This window comes from Cannabis sativa, chromosome 2 (genome assembly GCF_029168945.1).
Source record: "Cannabis sativa cultivar Pink pepper isolate KNU-18-1 chromosome 2, ASM2916894v1, whole genome shotgun sequence".
Lineage (NCBI taxonomy): Eukaryota > Viridiplantae > Streptophyta > Magnoliopsida > Rosales > Cannabaceae > Cannabis > Cannabis sativa.
In genome coordinates, this window is record NC_083602.1 from 61,470,689 (window position 1) to 61,495,949 (window position 25,261).

Consider the following 25,261-nt stretch of genomic DNA (forward strand, 5'->3'; position numbering starts at 1 on the left):
ACCTTCTATATGTGAGCATGTAATCTCTTGTTCTCTTCAAATATCTCATAACCTTTTTAGCTACTTTCTAGTGATCAATTCCTGGATTGCTTAAGTATCTGCCTAATACTCCAACAATGTACGCTATATTTGGACGCATATAAACTTGAGCATACATTAGACTCCCAACAGCTGAAGCGTATGGAATCTTTTGCATTTCTTGAATTTCAAGGCTTCTTTTAGGGCATTGCTTAAGACAAAATTTGTCTCGTTTAACGACAGAGGTATCACCTGGTCTACAATCTTGCATGTCAAACCGTTTTGAGTACTTTATCGATATAGCTCTTTTGTGATAATCCAAGAATACCCCGAGAACGGTGGCGATGTATTTGAATTCTTAAAACAAAAGAAGTGTCGCCAAGATCTTTCATTTTAAAATGCTTAGATAGAAATATCTTGGTTTCGTGCAATAAGCATATATCATTAGTGGCAAGCAATATGTCATCGACATATGATTCCAGAAATATGCACTTACTCTCATTAAACTTATGATACACACAATCATCAACAACATTCATCTCAAAACCAAATAAGAGAATCACTTGATGAAATCTGTGGTACCATTGACTGGAAGCTTGCTTGAGTCCATAGATGAATTTTTTTAATTTGCAAACTATTTTCTTTGGGTCACCACACAAAGGTTTCTGGTTGCTCCATATAAATTGTCTCATCAATGTCACCGTTGAGAAACGTTATTTTAACATCTCTCTGATGTAACTCAAGATCAAAGTGAGCAACAAGTGCCATTATTATCCTAAAAGAGTCTTTTGATGAAACTGGAGAGAAAGTCTCTTTATAATCAATGCGTTGTTTCTGAGTATAGCCTTTTGCTACAAGACATGCCTTAAACCTCACCACATTACCATTTTCATCCCTCTTGCTTTTAAATATCCATTTACAACTAATTGGTTTTACACCTTTGGGTAATGAGACAACTTTCTAAACTTTATTGTCTTGCATAGACTTATTCTCTTCATTCATGGCATCATTCCACTTTTGAGAGAAGTTTTCATGGCCTGATGAAAATTGATTGGATCATCTTCCATCATTCCAATGTCATCCTCATGTTCTTGAAGATACACTGTGTATTCATCTGGATTAATAACATTTCTTCTTACTCTAGTGGATCGTCGCAAAGGCACTTGTTCTTGAGGTTGTTGAGTTTGTACCTTTGGGATTTGATTGACTATGTTTGGCTGCTCTTGATCTAAAACTTGATCAATATTAAGAATGGAATCCTGAACATTGTCAAAAGCAACTATTGGTAACCGTATTTTTCCCCCCAAACTCAATATCTTCAAAAAACTTTGCAGTTCTCGTTTCCAATATAATCTTTAATTACTATGGGATCATAAAACTTAAAACTCCTAGATCGCTCAGAATATCCAATAAAGTAACTGCTTACAGTTTTTGGTTCCAGCTTCTTTTCATTTGGCCTATAAGGCCTAGCCTTAGCTGGTGTAACGCCCCAATATTTTGTCTTATTTTACAAAGTGCTAATTTTGATGCATTAATTAAAAAGATTCAAAGCTGTTTGAAAATACACAGTGGGTTTTACAATAAATATGCAAAAAGGTGAATGATCATTCATATTAAAACAAAATAAGTAGTTGAGTGTATTTTTCTTTCAAAAAAAATAAATTTGTAACATCCCACTGAGCTCAGATTACTTTATTATAAAAATAAAAATAAATAAATAAACCAAGGCTCCACCGGCATTCGAGACCGTTTGCTCGTCCATAGCCCCTCGCAGTATACATACCAGAACTGACCCAGCTCATCAAACTTACATTCAATGTTCCCTGTCTATTGCCTGTAGGGGGAAAGTAAGGGGGTGAGCTAAAAGCCCAGTAAGGAAATGCTTAACATACAATAGCATTCAATACACTAAACATATCTTAAAATTCACAATAATACGATTCTTTATAACATTAACGTATCCAGTCTTAACAAAATTATATGCCTTAGCTCATAACTGTAATTTAAATAACTACAGATATGGAAAGCTATATCATATACCATATATTTGTACTAAACGAAACCATTACATATATGTAGGGATCACAGGCCTGACATCATACTCATAGCACAATCATAGCAATAATATATAAAAATTATTTCAATCACATCATGTCTTTACTATAACATTGGCATATCATAGTCATTACTTACATAACCTGGGCCTAGCCTGGCCCTACAATATCCTGGGCCTAATCTACCCATATAATAACCTGGGCCTATGTAGCCCTACCATTGTTATAGGATAGGGTATCTCTATATTCAACAGTAACATCACTGTGTCATACCCCACCATAACAATGTCATACACGAATCAGACAAATGTAGGGTAGGGTATCTCTACATTCAACGGCCTTACCCCGTATCATACCCTACCATGGCCCCTCATTTGTACCTGAGATGTTGGCATACAACATACAACATACAACACACCACATACATCATACAGCATACAACATACAAATCGTACCAACCATAATATATATATATCGATTCACAAACTCATATTGTGTCCATACCACACATTCTCAGTACTATATACACATTCATAATAATACATCACAAATAATATTTTAATAGACAAATAATTTATATTATACAGTTCAACACATAAAAACTACTTAATTTCCTTACCTCAAATCCCGCTGCTTAAGACTTGTTACCTCGTCACTACTACCTATAATAAGACATGGGTCAAGGCCCTAATATTAAAATTCGTACTCTTACAGTACAGCAGAAAGATCACTATTTTTGACCAACAACTACACTAATTCATTAAAAGTTGTCTTCATAAAAATTATAGGAAATTCCATTATCTTTCCAATGATATAAATATCATTAAAAATGGATTAAAACTGAAGGAGTTATGATTGTTTTACTGAAACTATTTCTGAGAAAGAATATGGAGTAACGAATTATACGACTTAGCGAAAATATAAACTTTTGGCATTGAAAGGTTCAGAACTAGAAGATAATATCTTCACGAAAGTTTTAGGAAATTAAATTTCATTTCCAATGATACTAAAATCTTTGAAATTGGAATTATATTCAGAGAGATATTGTAATTTTACTAAAACAGTTTTGCAAGAACATTATTCAAGAAACGAAGCAAATGATACAGAAGGAAAATAACTTTTCAACATAGTATAACTCCGAATTAACGAAATGTTTCTTCATGAAACTTATGGGAAATCGAATAAGCTTTGAAACAATATATAGATCATTAAAAATGGATGAGAATTGAGAGAGTTATGGTATTTTAAGTGAAAGTATTTTTTCTGGGAATATGAAAAAAACGATTTACAGCAACATCAGAAACATGATAATTTTCGATTTAGAATATCACCGAAATGGTGAATAGTTTCTTCATAAAAATTTAGATCATCGAATAAGCTTTCTAACGATACAAAAATCGCTGGAAACGGATCAATATTGAGAGAGATATGACTATTTTACTAAGACAATAATTTTCAGAAAAATAAAAAAAATGAGATTTCATAGTTTAACCTAACAGTTCACAACAATAAGTGGAAGAACTCTCTTACCTCTTGATGACTCTCTTTAAACAGTGCTAGATCTTGAAATCTCAAATTATTAAAATGGTGATGATGATCTCAATCTTATGTTGATGAAAATCATGAGTGTTGTTTGGCGAAGAGAACGAAACAAGAAGGAAAATTATAAATCTTTGATAGATAGCGAGATGAATAACTTGTAGGGTATAGGATTTTATGAGTGTCTTCTCTAAGAATTGTGTTCAGGCTGAAAGAAAGAGATTGAGTTTTATTTTTCTTAGGGTTAGAGGCTCTGCATATTACGTATCAAGAATGTGATAGATTTAGGTTTTATAATCTAATTAAACCTATAAAAGAAAATAATAAAATAACCCCTATAATCTGATGCTAATTTAACTCTAAATAGAATAATTAAATAAAAATCTTATTTGTTAGATATAAGTTTTAAATTTGAATTTTAAAACTTAGGGTTTCTATACTAAACTTAACAGGTCGTCGCTTTGTAGCTTAATTTTGACCCCAATAAAGTTAAAATTACGATAAATCTATTTCTACATAATTGATAGATCTTTGAATTATCTTTCCAACGCCACTGAAATCACCTCAATCCGAGCTCTAGAACTTCAGATATGATCGCTTTAGTAAAACAGTTTTTAATCCTGTGAATTTATCCAAACCTACGAATTTTTAACATTAATTCTATAATAATGTTATTTGATATCACTTATACCATTAATTAAAATCCACTAAATAATTTATAAAACCCTAATAAACTTTCATATTGGGATTTAATTAAATGATTACCTACCTTGTAAAAATACCATAATATTTTACTTTCGTAGTTAATATAACTTTAACTCTCTCTAAAAAATTGGTACAATAATCTAAGCAATAATCTCAACTCACTAACAACACAAATATATAAGATAATTATCCTCACACAATTAATATCCCAAGGAGAGAAAAAAAAAATAAATACTATTTTAATCTGGATATTACAGCTGGACATCCCCAAACATGAAAGTGCTTAAGACTAGGCTTTGGTCCCATCCAATGGCCTTGTAGTTACCAGGTGGTGGATGGCCTTGCTTCAATAAGTAGAGCAATGGGAAGATATTCAATATCTAGGGCAGACAGAATGTTACCAACAAGAAGCTTTTCGAGGTAAGGATCTCCTGCAAGAGCAAGAGCATCTGCTATTGTCTTTTTTGTCAAAGATAATCTGGCATTGTAAGAGATCCTTTCCTTGTTGTTTGAATCTTGGTTCTATATTCATCCATTTTGAATTTTGAGTGTGCTCCATGCAAGGCTTCTAATGCAGACCACAAGGGGGCCGCTGAATCACATCTCATAACTTCTGAGGCGATTCCTTCTATCATAGAGCCATACAACCATCCGAGGAGCACCTAATCGTTCACAAGCCACTGCTCAAAAGTAGGGTTGATTTCACTTGTGGACACAACATTAGTATAGAGAAATTCTTGTGGCCTAAGGAGAGTACCTTTAATATAGCCATTTAGTTTGTGTACACGCACTATTGCAGACACCATGGTTTTTCATAGTGTGAAGTTGTTGCAATCCAGTTTTAATGCAAAGAGATGGTTCAATATGCTTCCAAAATTGGGCACAACCATGTTTGAGTGCTAAGTCTGAGCTTAGCTACCTCCTGCAGCAATATTCGAAGCCATTTGCTGCACTGCAGATGCTGTCACTTTTGGGGTACCATTGTCACCTTCAACAGAGGCCTCTGGTGTCTTGTCTCTTAGAGCCGCCATAGTTGACAAGCGTCAAAGAAAGGCTCTGATACCAACTTAAAAAAAGAAAAAAAAAAAGAGAGAATATTTTGCTCAGCTCAATTTGGCTGAGGTGAGGCCTTTTCGTAATTGCTAATTTACACGAATATTCTAGATACAATGGCAACAAAACAATACATCAGCAAAAGAAATCTTTTCCTAACAAAAGATTGTAATGCAATCATTACCCAAATCATGAGTTGTCTAAATGGTTGGGACTACTTGGAAATGTACTGAAATGTGTTGCACTCTATTTGTGCCATTTCCTTGACAGTATACACAGTTTTCCTTAAGTCCTGCTAACTCTTCAATGATAGCATACCTAAACAGTTAAAGAAAACTAAACAAGTTTTACAAAACATTCAAACAAACCAAAAAAGAACTTTTGACAAATTAGGCCTAAGATTATCAAATTGAAACATTAATGAAGTAATAAGAAGAAGAAAAGGCTTGTACCCTATTCTTTAGGTTCTGCCAGTTACAAGAGAAGTCATTCTATGGAGACACCATCTTTGTTCATTGCTATATTAAGTACTTGCATAAGTAGCCACTCTTTCCAACAAGTTTTTGGCTACTAAACTCCTAATTCTTGTTCTAGGATATTTTAAACAAAAATAACGATCAAGTTGTAGTAAAGCTTAAGAGGTTGAATACGAAATCTCAGGTGTTGATACTTCTATGTTTGTCTTAAGAGAAATGGTGGGTCAAGAAAAGTCTATCCAAAAATGTTGATATTTATTTTGCTAAAGTTAGGTTGATTTTATTACTCTAAAAAATAAATTAAAATGAAAATTCTAAAGTTCCCACTTTTAAATTCATCCAGAAAATTTGCATGCATACAACCAATGAAAATAATACGTGTGTTCATTGCCACTCCTCAAACCTAATTCTAATGTGCATACTCTTCAACCTTAGTTTGAGATTTGAAAACAGTTTTATGTTTTTAAAAACTTAAAAAGTAGGGGTCTACATAAGAATACTTGATTGGTTTGGTATTTACAAAAGCTAAATCTGAATATGATTTTGAGTTTTAAGCTTAAAATGAAAACAATAATTTTATGTTTTCTATGTTTTCAAATCATTGAATCTAAAAACTCTTCAAACTCTCTTTTTTATTTTGAGATTCCCAACCAATCACAAATCTAACTTTTTATAACTCAAAAACACAAAATTACACTACAATAAATCACAATTTTAGAAACAATTTTTCACATACAAAATTCAAATTTTTATTTCCAAAACACTCTTTTAAAAAAATACAATTTTTAAATCTCAAACCAATCAAGCCCTAAATGTTTCACCATTTTATAATCGACACTAAAAAAAAATGGCTTTTATCAGAGTTTGAGAAAAGCTATTAACATATTATTAAGGATTAGCCAAGTGCTCGGACTAATTATAGAATTTACAAAAGTGATCTTTGAATCAAAAGATTTCTTTTTTTTTTCCCTTTTGCTCTGCAAAAATTGGAATTCTTTTACTTTCCATAAACAACTTAGTATTATTATTCCACTACCTGAATTGACTATTCAAAAGCCAACAAATGTCCCTCTAAGCAAAAAGAATAATTATCTCTCAGATTCATACCTAATATCTTCCATCATTGAACTCTTAACTACGTTTGTTGCCTACTGGATTTTCAGGGAGGGAGAAAGCACACAAAGATTGAGCACAGAAAGGCCTGTAATTTCAGGACTTCTAGTCATGGGTAGGGTAAAACCCGTTGATGGACATTCCCCCATCGACACAAATAACTTGCCCAGTAATGTAGGAAGATGCAGGTAAGCAAAGGAATGCCACCACAGAGGACACCTCTTCTGGATTTCCAAGTCGTCTAAGAGGAGTTCTTGCATACACTTCTTCTAAGTATTCTTTGTTGTTGAGTACCTATGAAATTGCAAAGTCAAGAGTAACCAAAGAAATTTTTTGGAAGATTCCTAACCAAGAACTTGCAATGTTTTAAAATGTAACAATTGAAAGAAACTGAGTCTGCTGCTCTAAGATATTGGGCAGATGAGATAGTAAAACTTATATGTTGGCACTGTGTTGTTTGATTAGAAACAATTCAGCTCTTTCTGGGTATCAACTAATTCTGTCTCTAGAATTCTGAACAGTTGGAGTTCAATAAGGTAAAGGTGTTTAAAGATGCGGTAAGAGAAGCTTTACTTTTCATATGAAGCAAAATCTTTAACAGGTTAGCGCTAAGCATTGTAGCAAGCAACAAAATAACCAAATCATCGACTCTAAACACCTTTAGTTCAGAAATAAAAATCACATTAGCAGAGTGAATAAAAATACCTGCTTCACCATTGATGTTTCGATATACCAAGGTGCTACAGAGTTGATTCTTATGTTGTCTTTTGCCCACTCACAAGCCAAATTTTTGGTAAGCTGATTGATTGCCCCTAAGAATGAAAAAATGAACAGAAAGATTGCAGCTTAGTTATGAACTATTCAAGTTGACAGCACATGTAAACATGAAAGAACACTTCAATCAAACAAGTTAGCACCTTTGGTTGATCCCTGAACGGACATGGACTTCAATGACACAAATCCGGACACAGAAGACATGAACACAACACTTCCCTTCCCAGATGCTTTAAGTAGTGGATGAGCAAGCTGGCACAAATGGAAAACTGATTCGAAATTTGTTGCCATGAGAGTGGAAAACTCTTCAGCCGTGAACTCCACCATCGGTTTCCTTATATTTGTTCCCACGTTGTTTATCTGCAAATAGAGGTAACAGTGCCTAAGTTAGCAGCGTAAGAAAAAGGAGTTCATACCTTTACAAGAATGTATTTATACAATCAAAGCACCTAAACTAAGCAGCCCCAAACAATTCTAATCTTCAGTAACTGTCAACATAAACATAAAAAATAGACATAATTTCATGAACATATAAGAAAACAGAGAGCCATACAAGAATGTTGAGCTTCCCATCAAACACAGAAGACACAATCTCCATTAGCCTCTCTCTCTGAGCCCTTTCCGACACATCGCAGACTGATCCACTAACCTCAAACCCCAAATTTTTCCAACCCATCAAGCAACTATTGAGTTCCTCGGCATTCCGAGAACAGGTATGAACTTTCGCTCCGAGTCCCAACAATTCCTCCACGATAGCGTGCCTAAAAGAATACCCAATTCCATATCTCTGTCTAAATATTTTTCTTTTTCTTTTCATATAAAAAACAAGTGTTTGAGTTCGTATTGTACCCGATCCCGCGAGTACCACCGGTGACGAGAGCTGTCATTCCACGAAGTGACCATCTGGGATTGTACTCTGGGGTAGTGCTGGTGCTTGAATGCGACACATTTTGACTTCCAACTGGTGTTAAGGATCGGAGTGGATTGTTGGGAGAGAAGTGAAAGTGGGTGGGTGGTGAGGTTCGGAGCTTAAAGAAAGAGAGGGTTGAGTTGAATATGGTGCAGCTCTGGTTGGAAGAACAAGGAGGAGAGGTTGTGAGTGTTGCGAAAAATGAGGAACAAGGTGGTGGCCTTAGCGCTTGAGACATTTGACTAAGCGTTTCTGCAGCTGATTTCTTCGATTGTAGCTGACGCTGTCACCTCTCTCAGTTCAGTGGAAAGACAATTGCTCAGTTAAAACGTATGGAATTTTCAATTTTTTTTTTTTAATATTGTTTTATGAGTAAATACTATTAAGAAATTTTTTAATAGACACCTATAAAATAGACTCATTAATAGTTCCACTGTAGTATAATTGGTCCACATATAAAAATTTTAGAAAGTTATTGTAGATTGTGGTATATTGAATTAAAATTGGATTTGAATTATTTAGTTGATTTGGTAATATAGAAGCATTCATATATACCTTTTTTTTTTTTTTTTTTTTTGAGTAAACATTCATATATACCTTAATTATTATTTCATTGGTCTATCTAGCTAAACATAAAGTATTAAAAAAGATAATTAAAAATAATTAAAATGGAAAATTAGTTCAGGGAAAACGAGAATTCATTATCTTCACTGCCCAGACCGTCTTCTCCGGTGAAGGTGAAGATTAGTGCATTTTTTTTTTTTTGTAATTTCATTTTGATTCATTCTTATTTCAATTTATTCAAAGACTGAGAGTTCACCTAATGAAAGATAATTTGTTGATGCATAATTTAATTGCTGAGAGTAAGCGATCATTTGAAATTTAAAACTTGACCAACTTTAAAAAATGAGTCTTGAAATCAAGTTTATGCAGTGAGAAAGTGAAATAGAAAGTGTAGGAGAGAAAAGTGGGTTAGGTAACAAAAAAATAGAGATTTGGTGGTTAAGGGAGCGAGATTTTTTTTTTTTTTTTTTGGATAAAATAGAAGAGTGGAACGTGTGTGAGAAAAAGAATTATATTCTGTGTGCAACACCCCACTAAATAATGTGTACACTTAATATTACATCTAATAATTATTAAGAATTTAAGGGGTGCATTGATGTATTCAATTTTGGAGTGTCTATTGTAAGATTACCCAATACTATTTTGAAACTTGTATTTTACAAAAATTCTCAATTGCACTTTCTGTTTTCTTAAATGACAAAATCGACTTGTATTTTCTAAAATTGTACAAATAGGACTCGGTCAAAATAAAACTTAAATAATCTGACCTAGAAATGTTATGACAAAACTGATTACATTTTTTTGTATATGTTCATGTTAGAAATTGTCTTAAAGTTGGTTATATTAAAAAATAAAATTGTTAAAAATTGTGTTCAGGGTCCTATTTTTACTATTTTGAAAAATATAGGGTCCATTTTGTCATTTAACAAAACAGATGATCCAATTGGTAACTTTTACAAAACACAAAGTCCAAATAGTATTTATCCTTTTCTTATTTTTATGGGTAAATACCATTTTGAATCCTATGTTTTGCAAAAGTTATCAATTAGATCCTTTGTTTTGTTAAATAATAAAATAGACCCTATATTTTTTAAAATGGTACAAATAGGACCCTCAATTGATTTTTTTGTCAAAATAAAATTTAATAATAATCTAATTTAAAAGTGTTATGACAAAACTGTTTACATTTTTTGTATCTGTTCGTATTAGGAATTATTTTCAAGTTGGTTATATTATAAAAAAAAGGGTAAATACCATTTTGGACCCTCTGTTTTGCAAAAGTTACCAATTGGACCCTGTATTTTCTAAAATAGTACAAATAGGACTCTGAATTGATTTTTTGTCAAAATAAAGTTTAATTATAATCCGATCTAAAATTGCTATGACAAAACTGTTTACATTTTTTGTATCTGTTCGTATTAAGCATTGTCTTCAAGTTGGTTGTATTAAAAAAAAAAGTTGTCAAAAATTAAGCTCAGGGTCCTATTTTTACTATTTTAGAAAATACAGGGTCCATTTTGTCATTTAACAAAATACAGGGTCCAATCTGTAATTTTTGCAAAACACAGGGTCCAAAATGGTAAGGGTCCTACTTTTACCATTTTAAAGAATACATGGTCCATTTTGTCATTTAACAAAACAGAGGGTCCAATCGGTAATTTTTACAAAACAGAGAGTTCAAAATAATATTTACCCTATTTTTTATTTTCCTATTAATATTGTTTAATTTTTTATTTTTAATTCATTTTAAATAAAAGCATTTAATTTATTTTAATTAAATGAAGTTAGACATCGGCGTGGTTACAAAAGAGGTTTATAGGTATAAAGAAAATATTTGTCGCATTTATTAAATTGTAACTGGAATCAGAATAATTAATAGGAATAATGAACCAGTTTAAAGTATAAAATAATCGGAAAAAGTATTTTATTATGCTGTTTACTAAACTGTCCGGAAAAAAAAAACTAGAGTCATATTATTTTATTTACTTAACTAAAAAAGGTAATCAAAATATTTTAATTTGACAAAATTGTCATTGTTAGAATATGTAATTATTATTTTTTTTACAAATTTTTAAAGGGTATGTTTGTTTTTTTTTTTCATTTTTAATTAATAAAATTAAAATTAAAATAAAATAAGTTAGGAAATAGAAAGGCATTCTTTATAAAAATAGGGGGAGAATTTTTTTCTTTATTTTTTCCGTAATTTGTATAAGCTCCTTTCTAAAATTTAGTAAATAATTGTATACAATTGATTCTTATTTCCTTTAAGTAAACATGCCCTTAAAAAATCATAACAATTGTGAACAAACATCCACTTAATCATATTATGGACCATAAAATTATATGTCCTTACAATACTAGAAAATAAACAACTAACAAGAGATGAAGTTCTTTGACAATGACTAGAATAATTCCTCAATCTCGCATTTACAAGTCCACTCCATTGATAACTACTCTAAAATTGCTCTCCATAATTACAAACTTGCAACTCTTTTCCACTGTTGCATCCAAAGTCAACCAACAAATCGCAACCTCGCTACAAAAAGCGTCAGAAAAACCCAATCATACAGTAGTCACCCGATTAACCACACCATGATGGTCTAGTGACAACCAACCATAATACACTTGTTTTCCATCCTCTCTTTTACATCATAGTTTAATTTAAGCCAATCCTAAAAATAAGGACTACACTCATCCAAATCAATTTATTTTCATACTTTTTAGAGATAATTGCTTTCGTATTAATTTATACATAATATAGTATATATTATTAACAAAATTGTATATATTATATTAACAAAATTATATACAACAATAAAATAATTATACCATACTTACAAAATTATATAATATATATCATAATAAAATAAAAATTAAACATGATCTAAAATAAATTGATATACTATACAATAAAACTTATATACCATATTAAAAGAAAAACATATACTATACAATAAAAATATATAAGATGCTAATAAATTATATATCATGTCAACAAAAATACAATACAAAATAGAACTTATATATTATTTGAAAAAAAAAATAATATATCGTATAACAAAAAATACATATATCATTCACCGAAATATATATACTAACAATAATAATAAGAAATATATATATATTACTAATATATATGTATACTATACTAACCAAATTATATACCACAATTGAAATATATATATATCATGACAACAAAATTATATACTACCATTGTATATAATAAAATAGAAACTAAATAAATATTATTTAAAATAAATATATACCATACAATTAAAATATATAAAAATAATAATTAAATATATATAGCATGCCAATAAAATTATATATATACATTAAAATGTTTGTATTATGCTGACAAAATTATATACAACTATTATACATAACAAAATAAAAAATAAATATTATATAAGAATAATAATATACTATACAACAAAATAGAAATATAGTTTACAAAAAATTCTATATACGAACAACCCACAATAAGTCAAAAAAAAAAAAAAATTCGACCTAACTTTAAAATAAAAAAGATTTTAACAAAACTAATATTAATATACCATAATCTTTAAGTATTTGCTTCTAATTCAAAAAAAAATTAAAAAAATAAATTATTAATTTTTTTAGGGTAAATTGCAGCATAAATACCTAATGTTTCAGATTTTATACACTTAAATACCTAATGTTTATTTTCGGAGGCAAAAATACCTAATGTTACAATTCTCTTACACTGTTACTACTATTTCTGTTAACTCATAAATATAGACCCGTAAAGGGAGATGCATTACATTTATTTTATTTTATTATAAAACTTAATATTCTTAATATTAGAAATTAAATGCTACTTGTTCTAAAAAAACAGTTCTCATAAAAATTTTCACATGATATTGGCACTTCAATTCGATAAGCATGTTCCATATACTGTACTGGTTCACTCGGATATGGTAATTTAGTATTGCATCTTTTTTTTAATAAGTAGTATTTAGTTTTTGATATTAAGAATATTAAATTTTAAAATAAAATAAATAAATATAATGCATTTGAGCCCTCCACGTGTCTATATTTATGATAAGTTAATGGAAATAGTAGTAACGGTGTAAGAGAATTGTAACATTAAGTATTTTTACCTCCAAAAATAAACATTAAGTATTTAACTGTATAAAATCTAAAACATTAGGTATTTATGCCGTAATTTACCTATTATTTTATGTAGCAAAAGAGAATATAAATAATAAATAATCTAAAAAGTCATTTTACTACAAATTTTAAAGTGAAAATATTTACTAACATAATCCTATAATTTAATAATTTTAGGTTATTTATTATAGTTTCTCTTTTAAATATTGCAATAAATAAATCCAAACATGATACTAATAAAATTGTTAAGACTTCAACATCAAGTTACAATTATAATATAGAAATCAATTGATGCTTATTTTTTTTTCACAAAAGTAAGAAAAAAAAAAAAGACTTGGACTAGTACAATTATACAAAATACAACCCATCTTAGCCGAACTACTTAAAATTATACCAATAATATATATATCAGTAGTAACTAAGGCTCTTCAGTCATCATCAACGTATATGGTTTCTTGCTTAAACAGGCCACCAAATACCTTCCTCACTTCCGGTGACTTTGTTTCTTTCTGCTTCCCTTTGGGACTTGACTTTGGCTCCACCTTTGGTTTTGAAGCAGGACTGTTCTGTTTGACAAGAGCTTTAAGGGATGGCAGATTCCGAGCCTTGGCCTGTCCCCTCACTGTTGCAATCTGCACTTTTGGTGTTTCTTGTGCCTTTTGAACGGTTGCTGCAAGCTGTGAGCTGAGTTTGTCCCAGGACAATCCAGAACTCACATCTTTTGCTTTGCTAAATAGGTTATCCAATGAAGTTCCAGCAGCTTCTGCTTTCTCTTCACCATCTTCACCTAAACTCGCAGCCTGTCCTTTCTTCGACAGCTTTTTTACCTCATCCTCAAGTTGCTTCGCGACCACAGCAGCTTCCCGAGCTTTCTCAGCTGCTATGGCCTCTTCCTCTGCTTTTGCCTTTGCCATGCTTTCTGCATAGATTTTTCTTCTTCCATCCTCTGGAATGGAACTAAATGCCAAAACAGAAGGAAATAACATCTGCTCAATTAGAATCCAAGTAATATGAAAATTTTAGTTAGACAAGGTGAGAAAGATTACCTGAAAAGATCACCTATAGGTGTGGAGGGTGCTGATGGATCCGTAAATACTTCAACAACCTATAACAGTTGAAAGAAATCAATAGACAATTATAGCACACATTCATTAATATGAACAAAACTTGGGTAGAAAGAAAAGTAGCTACCTTATTCTCTGCTACAGCCGTGTTTGAGAATACATTGGCCACCAGTGATGCAATTTGAGACTTGGCTACCTGATTGTATAGATAGTCAAAATTTGATGTCCACCCCAAAAAACAAATATTTACAACCAAATCTTTTGAATGATGATTTTTTTAGTCTACACATTACTGCATACATTACATTACTTTGTAGTCGTTTGCACCAACGCTTCCTTCAGCTGACACAACAACATTATAGGCACTCTCTGGTGAAAAGTCCTCTGTCAAACTCGTCTTTATAAATGTATAGCTGATGTCCGTTTCAATGATTTTCTGCAGAAATTCTTGTACACTCAATGGCTGTGATTGAGAGAATATGTTGTTAAAGAACGAAGTGATGCCATCCAGTACGTTGTATGTTGATCCAGGACTTGTGTTCCCGTCATAGACTATTGCCACGTGGCCAACACCAGCCAGCTCGGCAGCTTGGACAACTTTTAAAGCGTCCATTGCCGTGACTTCCTGACTGGGGCCATTCTCTGTAGGACCTATTGTTACCACAACTTTGCTGGCGTTTCCAATTGCTTTGGCAATGGATTCAGCATCTTGGAATGTGGATTCCACGGCATTCAGTCGTTTTGATTCTTCATTTGATATGATCTGCATTGTTGATTCCATTGTTACCCAACATAAATATGTTAAACAGCCAGCAACTAGTAATTGATTTACTCTTCTAAACATTGCTACAATCATAAGCGCAAATAAATGATAAAATCAGAACAAAACATCGACTAATCCTATACTTAATCATCAGTAACAAAAGAATTATGTATGCCTAAATTTAAATTCTTCATATAATTCAATGACATCACAATTTACATGTTTTCGTTCATGTATAATATTCATAATGAAAAGAAATTCGAAGACATAATGAAGGAAATAAAATTTAATTAATAAATAATTTAATCTAATCCTATTCTAATTTACAACTGTATAACCATTATGATTTAATGTTACTGGCCAGAACAACTATAAACAGCAGTATATATTAAAATATGATTATACCAAAATCATTGAGTGAGAGTAATGACCTTGTACTTCGAAGCAAGACGAGCCAACCCTTGAGCTGCGCCAATTTCTGAAACGCCAGCCCTTACAGTAAACCCTTCACGCAAAAGGGTCTGCGCTATTCGAATACCAGCCTGCCCGGTGGCGCCAGCAACGAACACAGTCCCAGCATCCTTACGCCTGGGGTTCCCAAACGACAACCCCGAAGAAGGGTTACTCACAACAGGGATCAAAGACTTGACATCAGGCATTTTCCCAAAGTCAAAACGGAAGGGACTAGAATTGGTTTCACCTTCCTCGGAAGAAGAATCAGCTTCAGCGGCTGCATTTTTACCGAGCCTAAAAGAAGAGAAGGGTCCTGACCCTTTGGCAAAAACTTTGAGCCTCCTTGTCTTGAGGGTCAGTCCCCTTGAGTTGGGTGCAGTGGTTAAAAGAAAGGAATGGGAAGTGAGAGTAGAAGCCATTAGTTGGAAAAGGAAGAAGGGTATCTTATTCTAAGTTTGAGGAGGGATGACTCTTCTTCGTCTTCCTCTTTCCCTCCAAATTCAGTTTTCTTTGCATTACCATACTTGATACTCCATGTTGGCTTTGGCCGCTTCCAACTGAATCACATCGCATATTATCTCTATCTGGATGGGAATTGTATTTCCATCTGGCGAATGATACCACGCCACGTGGCATAGTCTATCTACTATGAAAAAATTGAGCACCAGATATTTTTCCTTTCCCTTCTTTTAATTTGGTTGGCTCTTTTACGTAAACAATAGTTTCAACATCCAAAGTTTAGATTCATTTAAAAGGTTTATCCACCATGTAACCACATAAATTTTCTGATATGGGATTACGTGTGGCCCACAAATTGACATCTATTTTTATAGATTTTAATCTTCTAATATCATTTGCTACATGTAAAAATTTAACTATATTTTAATTGTGACTTTCTTACATTAATTTTTACTATTATATTTTATAATTATAAATTTTCATACAAAATTTAATATATTATTTAATACTCATTTAATAATTTATTAAAAAAAATATAAAATCATAATAATAATATAAAGGTAAATTTAAAATTTAATAATACTAATATAAATTAATGGAAAAAATTATATTAATTAAAATTTAATAATAACATATTAAAACTAATATAATAATAAATATAAAAACATAATATTTATTGTGATACTTTATATTGTCAGGACAGGGCCAAAATTGGATAATTAGGGTACCAAAACAACACCAACATGTACGACAACGAGAATTCACCGCTAAAATTTATAGTGACTGGACTTTTTTTGGTGGTGCGTGTTAATGAAGGTTGATTATTCATTAAATTTGGTATAAAATGCTATACTTTGCACTTTGCAGCAGTTAATTTTCAAAGAGTTTCATTTTTTTTTTTACAAAGATCATCTTGTTTAATCAAACTATAAAAATATTTATATCAAATCACATTTATTTTAAAATCTATAAAAATATTTTATAAACTAATAAAAAAATATATAAACTAAAAAATGCCATTACTTTCTAGTAAGACACGCATTCATAGTAGTATAGAGATGTTTTTATTCATTGACTTATATTTTATTATTTTGACTAGAGAGTGGCCAACCATGAATTTTGAACTAAAATACAGTAAAGGCAGAGCATCTGCTTATATACATGGTAAGAGCCACATAAGCCTTAGACTAAACAAAAATTTACATAAGAGGTGCACAAACAATGTTCTTCTGACGGGCGAGCCTGTAAAAGAAAGAAAACTAGCAGCAATGCCTGCATATATGTACAAACCGCTGATCTGCCTGCTCAACCATGACATTTTCATCTACCAATTGATCAGAAAAACTCAGCTTAGTGTGACCCTTAATGAAACCACCAAGACCTTTTAAGTTATTAAAACAAGATCAGCCAATTATTGACTGAAATTCCTTGCACTGAACTTCAAACAAACTATAACATATCACTTCTGACTCTGATTCCCAATCAAAAACAGACGTACAGAAATCCAAATTCAAATAATATACAGCCAGAAAATAACATTAACAGGTTCCATATTGATTGAAAAGCAACATTAAGTTTTAACAACAGAAAAATTTCCCGACAAAGGGAAGACAGTTATTACCAGAAAATCTAGCAGCAATGCCTGCATAAAGTTGCACCCACGAGATTAAGCTCGGGAAATCCTCATTATCCATTTCAGCTGCCAGCAGTAAACAGACTGCATTAAACAGTAACAAAATATTGATAACTCTCAATCAAGCAGATAATATTCCTAAATGTTCTTAAAGTTGGTGCTTTATAGTATCAGAAAAACGAAATAGAAGCTTAATATTCCACAACAGCATATTTAAATTCATTGACTGATGCCCTTCTTTGCTTTAAGTGATTCAAGAGCCTTCTTCCGCAACTCAATCTCAAGCTTTTTCTGCTCAGACTCCATCTCTTCATTCTCACTAGTTTGAGAATCTCTCCTACCACCATATTCATCATCTGAAGCAGAAGCATCACTTTGATTCTTTCCTCTTAGTTTCCCAGCCCGGCGTTCATCCCTTCTGCGACGCCGATCCTCACGTTTTTGTCGCCTCTTCTCTTTACGCAATTTCTTTTCCTCTTTCTTTCTCCTTTTAGCCTCTTTTCTGTCCTCCTTTTCAGAATCAGAGCTATAATCATCAGAAGCTGATTCTCGCCTTTCTGATCTTTTATGTTTTCTCTTTTCCTTACCTCCAGCTCCATGGTTATTATTTTCATCAGAAGCTGAATCAAAGGACCCACTATAATTATTAACTCTCTCATGACTGCTCTCTTTGATATTTTTTGAATGAGAGCGGCCCTTGTCATCAGATTTTCTACCTTCACCAGAATACAACGCATGTGGTCCATCATCTGGCAGAGGTTCCTTATACACTTTCGAAGGCCTATCTCGATCAGGAGTCCCAAGGGTTCCTTTTTTCTCCCTGTCAGGATGTTTTTGTCCTCAGAATAAATAACAGGACTAACTAAATACTCTGTGCCAAAAACAGTATAAAAATAATTCGAAAACACTTTGCTTCTTACTTGGCTTCACTTATCTCTGTACTGTCGTTGTGAAGTTTCTGATCTCTTGGTTTCCTTGGAGGACTAGAGCTAATATCCCGAGACATTCGGCCCCTTGGTTGCCTCATAGAGCTCTCATATGGACTAGATGATAAATAAAAAATAAGTATAATAAAGCTGCAGAAGAATTTTAATTACAGTCGAAGTGTTTATGATACGCATACACGTGAGAAGCCAAATAAATACCTCCTTTCTTCGCTAGTACTCCTTCCAGCTGACGGTGATGCAGGCAATGGGGACAAGGCTGAAATTCTGTTATGGGAATCACTTTGATTCCTTGATTCTCTTTGCAGTGATCTCATAGAACTAGCAGATCTATGTGCCATAAGAGAATAATTATTGTAAGTCCAATAAAATTGTAGCTTATCAAATAGTTCTGACTTTATAATGTTAATAAAATGAGAAAAAATGACAAGCAGTTAGATCATACAACCTCATACTCCCAACAAAAACAATAATAATAAGAGAAACAAGTAAAATCCCTACACAACAAATTTTATCAAATGAAAAACCAGTTCAAATTATGTAAAAGGCTTAACATTAGATTATCAAAAGTAATTTTATCAGATGAAAGACAGTTCAACAGATGTAAAAGGCTTAACATTAAATTATCAAAAGTAGTGTGTCACTGACCTCATCCTTCCACTAGGTGATTGCATAGGAGATTTTATCTGATGCTTAAGAGAATTTCTCCTAATTGGTGAAGTGGAACGAAGCTGACTTGGAGATGAAGAACTTCGTTCAAAAGGTGATGGTGATCTACTATCAAGGGTTGGCCTCCTCCCACCACCAACTGGTGACCTCCTACTCCCACCACCAATTGGTGACCTCCTCCTGCCAGCAACGGGTGACCTCCCACGTGCAAGAGATGGAGACTCATCTTCTGGAGTAGATGATCTTTGCAACCTACGGTGCACCGGAGGAGACCTACGTCGTATAGGAGTAGGTGACCTTCGTCGCACTGGTGAGGGTGATATACGACGATGTACTGGGGAAGGAGATCTATGAGGGTCAGGGGATGGTGATATATGTCGTCGTCCAGGTGAGGGTGACCTACGATGACGCATTGGTGATGGGGATCGACGACGATGCATGGGAGATGGAGATCTACGGCGACGCACAAGGGATGGAGATCTGCGGCGATGATCAGGAGACGGAGATCTACGACGACGGGCAGGAGATGGAGACCTACGACGTCTTGTTGGAGATGGAGATCTACGATGACGTGCAGGAGAGGGTGATCTACGCCGACGAAAAGGTGACGGTGATCTACGTCGACGAAAAGGTGATGGTGATCTACGTCGACGAAAAGGTGATGGTGACCTACGCCGACGCATAGGTGATGGTGATCGACGCCGCCGCAAAGGCGATGGTGATCTACGACGGCGCAAAGGTGGTGGTGATCTACGATGTTCAAATGAGGGCGATCGATGTCGATATGGAGAACCTACTCGACGCCTAGATGGAGAGGGGGATCGAGATCTCTTGGAATTTAGTCCTCTTTTTCTTATTGGAGAAATTGATTGTCGAGGTGAACGCCTTCGATGAGGTGTAATAGACCGTCTTCTCGGAGAGGAAGAGGTCACGGGCCGACCTTGTGCTTCTGGTGATCGGGACATGCTCTTTGACCTATGTCTTTCACTAACAAATCATAGCTTTGGTAAGATCTTATAATCTTAAAAATGTTGAAACAAAATTATACTAAAACACCTATATGACTAAAAGCAAAACATCGTTATGCTATTCTAAGTTAAAAACCAGCAATAAACTCAAAAATACAAAGGAAAAAAAGTTTAAATCGGCTTCTTCTATTGAAAAATAAGAAAAACCTACTCTGAATAACTTTTGGTATTATATTACTACTTGTTGATAGACCTTGGAGGATAATCTATGCTAATTTTCTATAAACCTGATTGGTGTGAATATGTTTTTGTGCAAAACTATAATAAAGACAATAAGAGCAAGCCGGAGCAATTACCGTGAAGACGATGAACGGCCTGCTGAATGAGGAGATCTTGAAATCCTGTATGAAAGGTAACTCAATTATTAGTTCTAATGTTTCTTTTAAGTATCTGCAAATTTACAGCCATTCATCAGTACCATCTAAACCAAGTAATCTCAAACTAACTGGACATCATTGACAAATGCAGAAAATTGCCAATCTTTGCTTGGTGGAACCATTTTAATCAACCGAGCAATCAAAGTTCAAACTGTGAATCCCTATCTTGCAAAAATGTATACACAGTGTATACACCAAATAAGTCCACTGCTTGGTGGAACCCATTTTAATCAACCCAGCAATCAAAGTTCAAACTGTAAATCTCTATAATGCATACACAGTAATCGACCAATCATAAATCTCTATTATCAAAGCATAGGTTTTGAGGTGTAAACTTCATATAGTGTATAATTCGTGCCTTAACAATAAAAGCATCATCACAACCCTAATTCTAATATATATAAATATATATCCCTCAAAGCCCTCATCATCAAGCCACTGGTCATTCAATTGAAATATTAAAAAGGACAACAAGGTTTTTTTTTAGAATGACTTTCTGCTATATTCAACAATAATAAATGAAAATCTATGTTCCTAAAATCCGATGTATTGTCGTCTAAGGAACAAGAAGACATACACAAACAGGAAATGTCATAGAAACACCATTAAAAGGTAATATAAATATCTACCTATTCCTCGCTCTTGTGCCATTCCTCTTTTCGGTTACTTCATCCTCAGGACGATCACTTGAATCCCTAGGCAAGTTGTGCCTTGAGTTTGGCTCCAAAGCAGCATTGCTTGGTTTTGTTTCAACCCTTCCTTCCTACAGTAGTTTGAGGTAAAGGAATGAACCCAAATAATTGCAGAAGCTAGCTGAATGCATGAAAACACAAACGAAAGTTAAAAACGAAAACTCATTTCCACAGACTTCAGGTCTAGCATGAACATAATAACATTACCATCTTCTTCAATCTCTCTTCTTCAAGATCCCTACTCTCCTTATCTCTCTTTCTCTGGATTTCGCTTGCAATCCGATCAGCCTCCTCCTGAAAGAATCAAAATATAAATATAAACCAAAAATATAATTCCTGCACATGAAATTTAAGAGCAATATTACTACACACAAGTTTTAACCTTCTTTTTCCTAGTCTCCTCTTGCTTAGCATCAAGGAACTGCTGAGGAACGCCGCTAGCATTATTTTGGGCACTCAGTAGTAGCGACCAAAGCTCTTTCATAAATTTACCAGTATTTTTTTCCATAAATCCAGTAAGTGAAATTTGAACCTGCTTCCCATTCACTGCCTGTTGAATAAAAACAGAGGCTTTATTTAATTTGACATTTTGACTGATTCATAAATTCACTACACACAGAAATCAATATACAAAAAACCATTATTCTCAAACAAAGGGAATTTGGAAAAAAATCAAAATAATAGAACAAGTCTTGCTCAGTTAGATATCCACGGAAATTTAACCGTGCAAATTTAGAGAAAGTTGGAACATGGTACATACAAACTAATTCCAGTTTGCGATAATAACGGAGCAAATAACTAGTCTCTCTTGAGAAAAAGAAGAAAAAAAAAACACTACGCCCTAAAACCAAACTACCTTCCCATCCAAAAGACCATAAATGAAGTTGATAAGCACTTCATCTTCAAACCCGAGCAGTTCAGTCACTCTGGTAGCAATCCACGGACGGATAACATCTGCACTGACCTTTGTCATGTCCACCTACATAGGATACAACGCCCAATTAATAAACCTAAAAGGCGAAACCCATCATTTCAATAAATTTTCTGAGATTACCCACAATATAATGCCGCAATACAAATTATTACACAAACCACTAAAAAAAAAATTAAATTATCATCATGAAATCAGGAAGAAAACAAACACGAACCAAGTGCTCTAATTCAGGATGAAATTTCTGTGATTTCAACAACTTTGCCTGCTTATTGGAGAACCGCGTGTCCTGGTCAGCCGACGTACCCTAAAAGAACAAAACTCATGCAGATTTCTCATTTTAACACCAATTCAAAGTAAAAATGTAGATAGTAAAACTCAGAAATTTTTAATAAGCAATCCGAACAAATATACGTATATAAAGATATTTGAACAGTAGCGAGTAATTGAGATTAAAACGGAGAATTCAAATACAACCAGCAAACAAAACTTACCCGGAAAAACCCTCCTGACATTTTCTAGGGTTTCGATAAAAACGAAAATTGTAGAAATGCTAAAGGAAACTAGATCAAGTGAGTGACCAGATAAGATAAAGAGAAAGGAAGCACAGAGGACGAGGTTGGATTTACGCCATGGATTTGATTTGTGAAGGTTCAGAGTGGGAAGGAAGAAAGGGGTGTGAATCTGAAGAGCGATGTTTGTAGTTTGAGCTAAGTGTTAGTATGGGAAAGATGTGAGAAAAGCGGGGACTGACCTACCTGCAAAATTTTATTTAAAAAGAAACAAATTTTAATAATTTTCATTTGGGTGTCTATACATTTGCTACCTTATATTTTTTCTAAATACGTCAAATATTTTGTATTTTTGATAATATTTATTTAGTATTTTATATATATATATTTTTTTTAATATTTTGTATTTTAATAATATTTATTTACCCTATATTTTAAAATCATACATATGTGTCACTTTAAATTTAAATTTTTTTTGATAAAATTTTATTTACACAATTAAATTATCTAAAATTTTAATTAATTACATAAACTAAAATTTATTTAGTTAAAATGATAAAGTTGTATTGATTAAATTTTATCTTAGGTACCAAATATATACCAATTAAGTATTATTGAACACAGAGTACCAAATATGTTTTTTATAAAAACACAAGATACTAAATCAGATTTTCTCTAATTAACTCCAAAAAAGTCTTGCCAGCTGGCATGTGTGAAAGTTTCTCTCAAGGTTTCGTTTGTTTCTGCGTTTGTCGATCGACTGGTTTGCTGCAATTTCTCTGGTTCCTGCGTTTGTCGACTGGTTTCGATCGTGACTACATTGTGATAGGATTGTTGCGATTGGATTTTTCTATTTTTTTCTGTTTGTTTGTGATTTCACTGGTGGATTTCTTCAAAGCCTTTGGTCGTTTATTGTTTTCTGCGTTTGTGACTGACTGTTGCGGCTGGGTTCTCGTGTTTGGTTTTGTGTCGACTGTTTTATTTCTTTTTTCTGGTTGTTGCGATTTCTCTGGTGGCTTTTCCTTCAAGTTGTGTTTGATTTCTTCTGCATCTGCGACTGGATTGGTGCGCCTGGATTGGTGCGATTGATTTTTTCTACATTTGTGACTGGATTATTTTTACGGTTTCGATTGTCGTTTTCTGCGTTTGTGGCTGGAGTGTTGCGTCGGGTTCGTCTTTGTTTTCTGTCTGTTGCGTTTTCTTTGGTGGAACATGGCGTCGAGTAGTCAAGCCATGGAGGACATGGAGCAGAGCTATGGGAATATAGAATTGGAGGATGAGGAGAGTTTTGGGATTGAGATCGATGATGATGTTGAGGAGACGACTCTGGTGGATGATCGGTGGTGCCTGGTGGGGAGATTGTTGAATGCTCGATCGTTAGACTTTGAAGCTATGAAGCATACTTTGGCTGGGTTGTGGAAGCCTGGGAAGGGTATTTTTGTCAAAGAGTTGGGTCCAAATTTGTTCTTATTTCAGTTTTACCATGAAATTGATATTAAGAGAGTCATTACTGGTAGTCCTTGGACTTTCAATAGGCTTCCTTTGATTTTCAGCAGGGTACCGAGGGGTGGTGATCCGAAAGCAGTCAGTCTAAATAAATTGGATTTGTGGGTCCAGATTCATGGCCTTTCAACAGGATTTATGACAGAGAAAATTGTGTCTACAGCAGCAAATTACATCGGCACTCTCGTCGAATCGGATCCAAAAAATTATGGTCTTTGGAGGGAATATCTTCGGGTAAGGGTGACGGTGAACATAGATTTTCTGTTGAAAAGACGAATGAAATTGAAGAAAACTGGTGGTGAGTGGTTCTATGCCAATTTTAAATGTGAGTTTGTTTCAACGTTTTGTTTTATCTGTGGTATTATTGGACACTCAGAAAATTTTTGTCATAAACTTTTTGATACGCCTGAGGAGGAGCTTGTTAAACCGTATGGGAATTTTATGCGAGCGCCACCACGAAGAAAGAATTATTTGCTTGGTGCTCAATACTTGCGCATGGGTACGGAGGCCAACGAACAATTTGGCCATGAACAGCCACCGATGCGGCAGCCAGAGGATATGCCACAGATGCAATCGCATCATTCAAACTTGCCTCGGTTAGATTTTGGAGAGAATCACGGGTCAAAGAATGGTAACAATATTCCTGATGTAGTGGATGAGGGGAATATTTCTAATAATGGAAATAAAGCTAATAATGGGAATCAAACTATTAGTGGTAACAAAGATAGTGTTTCCAAGTTCAGTGCCAACGAAAGGGGGAAGTCAGTTGTGTTTGGAAATCATGTGCCAGGTCAACCTTCTCTTTTTCTTCCTGGCCCATTAATGACACGTGGTGGACAAATGGGCCGTGGGCTTTCTCTAGAGACAAAAAGAAGGAGACAAAGTGAAGGGGT

The 25,261-nt window shown here is 33.5% G+C and overlaps 3 protein-coding genes across 5 annotated transcripts; all 3 read right to left on the minus strand.

Annotated features, from left to right (window-relative positions):
- Positions 1 to 1,572: 1,572 nt before the first annotated feature.
- On the minus strand, positions 1,573 to 9,038 carry LOC115720606 (tropinone reductase homolog At5g06060). Of its 2 annotated transcripts, none has more exons than XM_061110724.1 (5): positions 8,582 to 8,986; positions 8,286 to 8,493; positions 7,876 to 8,092; positions 7,664 to 7,770; positions 1,573 to 1,852 (listed from the first exon to the last, which is right to left on the minus strand). In XM_061110724.1, exons 1-5 carry the CDS (start codon positions 8,878 to 8,880, stop codon positions 1,832 to 1,834), a joined length of 852 nt encoding a protein of 283 aa, XP_060966707.1. In that variant the 5' UTR covers positions 8,881 to 8,986; the 3' UTR covers positions 1,573 to 1,831. The 2 variants fall into 2 exon arrangements, with proteins under 2 accessions (XP_060966707.1, XP_030505621.2); XM_030649761.2 differs by lacking the exon at positions 1,573 to 1,852 and adding an exon at positions 6,785 to 7,252 and having other exon boundaries at positions 8,582 to 9,038.
- Positions 9,039 to 13,546: 4,508 nt separating this feature from the next.
- Positions 13,547 to 16,283, minus strand: LOC115719246 (protein PLASTID TRANSCRIPTIONALLY ACTIVE 16, chloroplastic). The gene is made up of 5 exons (XM_030648208.2): positions 15,599 to 16,283; positions 14,715 to 15,167; positions 14,532 to 14,600; positions 14,387 to 14,445; positions 13,547 to 14,297 (listed from the first exon to the last, which is right to left on the minus strand). The coding sequence occupies exons 1-5, from the start codon at positions 16,037 to 16,039 to the stop codon at positions 13,769 to 13,771; spliced, it is 1,551 nt and encodes a 516-aa protein (XP_030504068.2). The 5' UTR covers positions 16,040 to 16,283; the 3' UTR covers positions 13,547 to 13,768.
- Positions 16,284 to 17,124: 841 nt separating this feature from the next.
- LOC115721140 (uncharacterized) lies at positions 17,125 to 23,163 on the minus strand. 2 transcript variants are annotated; one of them, XR_004012391.2, is made up of 12 exons: positions 22,848 to 23,163; positions 22,571 to 22,660; positions 22,279 to 22,401; positions 21,805 to 21,972; positions 21,630 to 21,716; positions 21,360 to 21,493; positions 20,650 to 20,694; positions 19,305 to 20,312; positions 18,858 to 18,986; positions 18,633 to 18,755; positions 17,701 to 18,532; positions 17,125 to 17,403 (listed from the first exon to the last, which is right to left on the minus strand). XR_004012391.2 is itself a non-coding variant. In XM_030650392.2 (11 exons), exons 1-11 carry the CDS (start codon positions 22,866 to 22,868, stop codon positions 17,932 to 17,934), a joined length of 2,529 nt encoding a protein of 842 aa, XP_030506252.2. In that variant the 5' UTR covers positions 22,869 to 23,163; the 3' UTR covers positions 17,613 to 17,931. The 2 variants fall into 2 exon arrangements, 1 of the variants encoding a protein (XP_030506252.2); XM_030650392.2 differs by lacking the exon at positions 17,125 to 17,403 and having other exon boundaries at positions 17,613 to 18,532.
- Between the last annotated feature and the right edge of the window lie 2,098 nt (positions 23,164 to 25,261).

Excerpts from the sequence above, each read along its gene's own strand:
- LOC115721140 (XM_030650392.2), bottom strand. The coding sequence starts at position 22,868 with ATGTCAGGAGGGTTTTTCCGG. Across the intron at positions 20,313-20,649 it reads GGCCGTTCATCGTCTTCACG|TGAAAGACATAGGTCAAAGA; the intron begins GTAATTGCTCCG and ends ATGATTTGTTAG. Across the intron at positions 18,756-18,857 it reads AGTACTAGCGAAGAAAGGAG|TCCATATGAGAGCTCTATGA; the intron begins GTATTTATTTGG and ends TTTATCATCTAG.
- LOC115719246 (XM_030648208.2), bottom strand. The coding sequence starts at position 16,039 with ATGGCTTCTACTCTCACTTCCCATTCCTTTCTTTTAACCACTGCACCC. Across the intron at positions 15,168-15,598 it reads GTCTTGCTTCGAAGTACAAG|ATCATATCAAATGAAGAATC; the intron begins GTCATTACTCTC and ends TCAACAATGCAG. Across the intron at positions 14,601-14,714 it reads TTGGTGCAAACGACTACAAA|GTAGCCAAGTCTCAAATTGC; the intron begins GTAATGTAATGT and ends CTATACAATCAG.
- LOC115720606 (XM_030649761.2), bottom strand. The coding sequence starts at position 8,880 with ATGTCTCAAGCGCTAAGGCCACCACCTTGTTCCTCATTTTTCGCAACA. Across the intron at positions 8,494-8,581 it reads GGTGGTACTCGCGGGATCGG|GCACGCTATCGTGGAGGAAT; the intron begins GTACAATACGAA and ends GTATTCTTTTAG. Across the intron at positions 7,771-7,875 it reads CGTTCAGGGATCAACCAAAG|GGGCAATCAATCAGCTTACC; the intron begins GTGCTAACTTGT and ends TTTCATTCTTAG.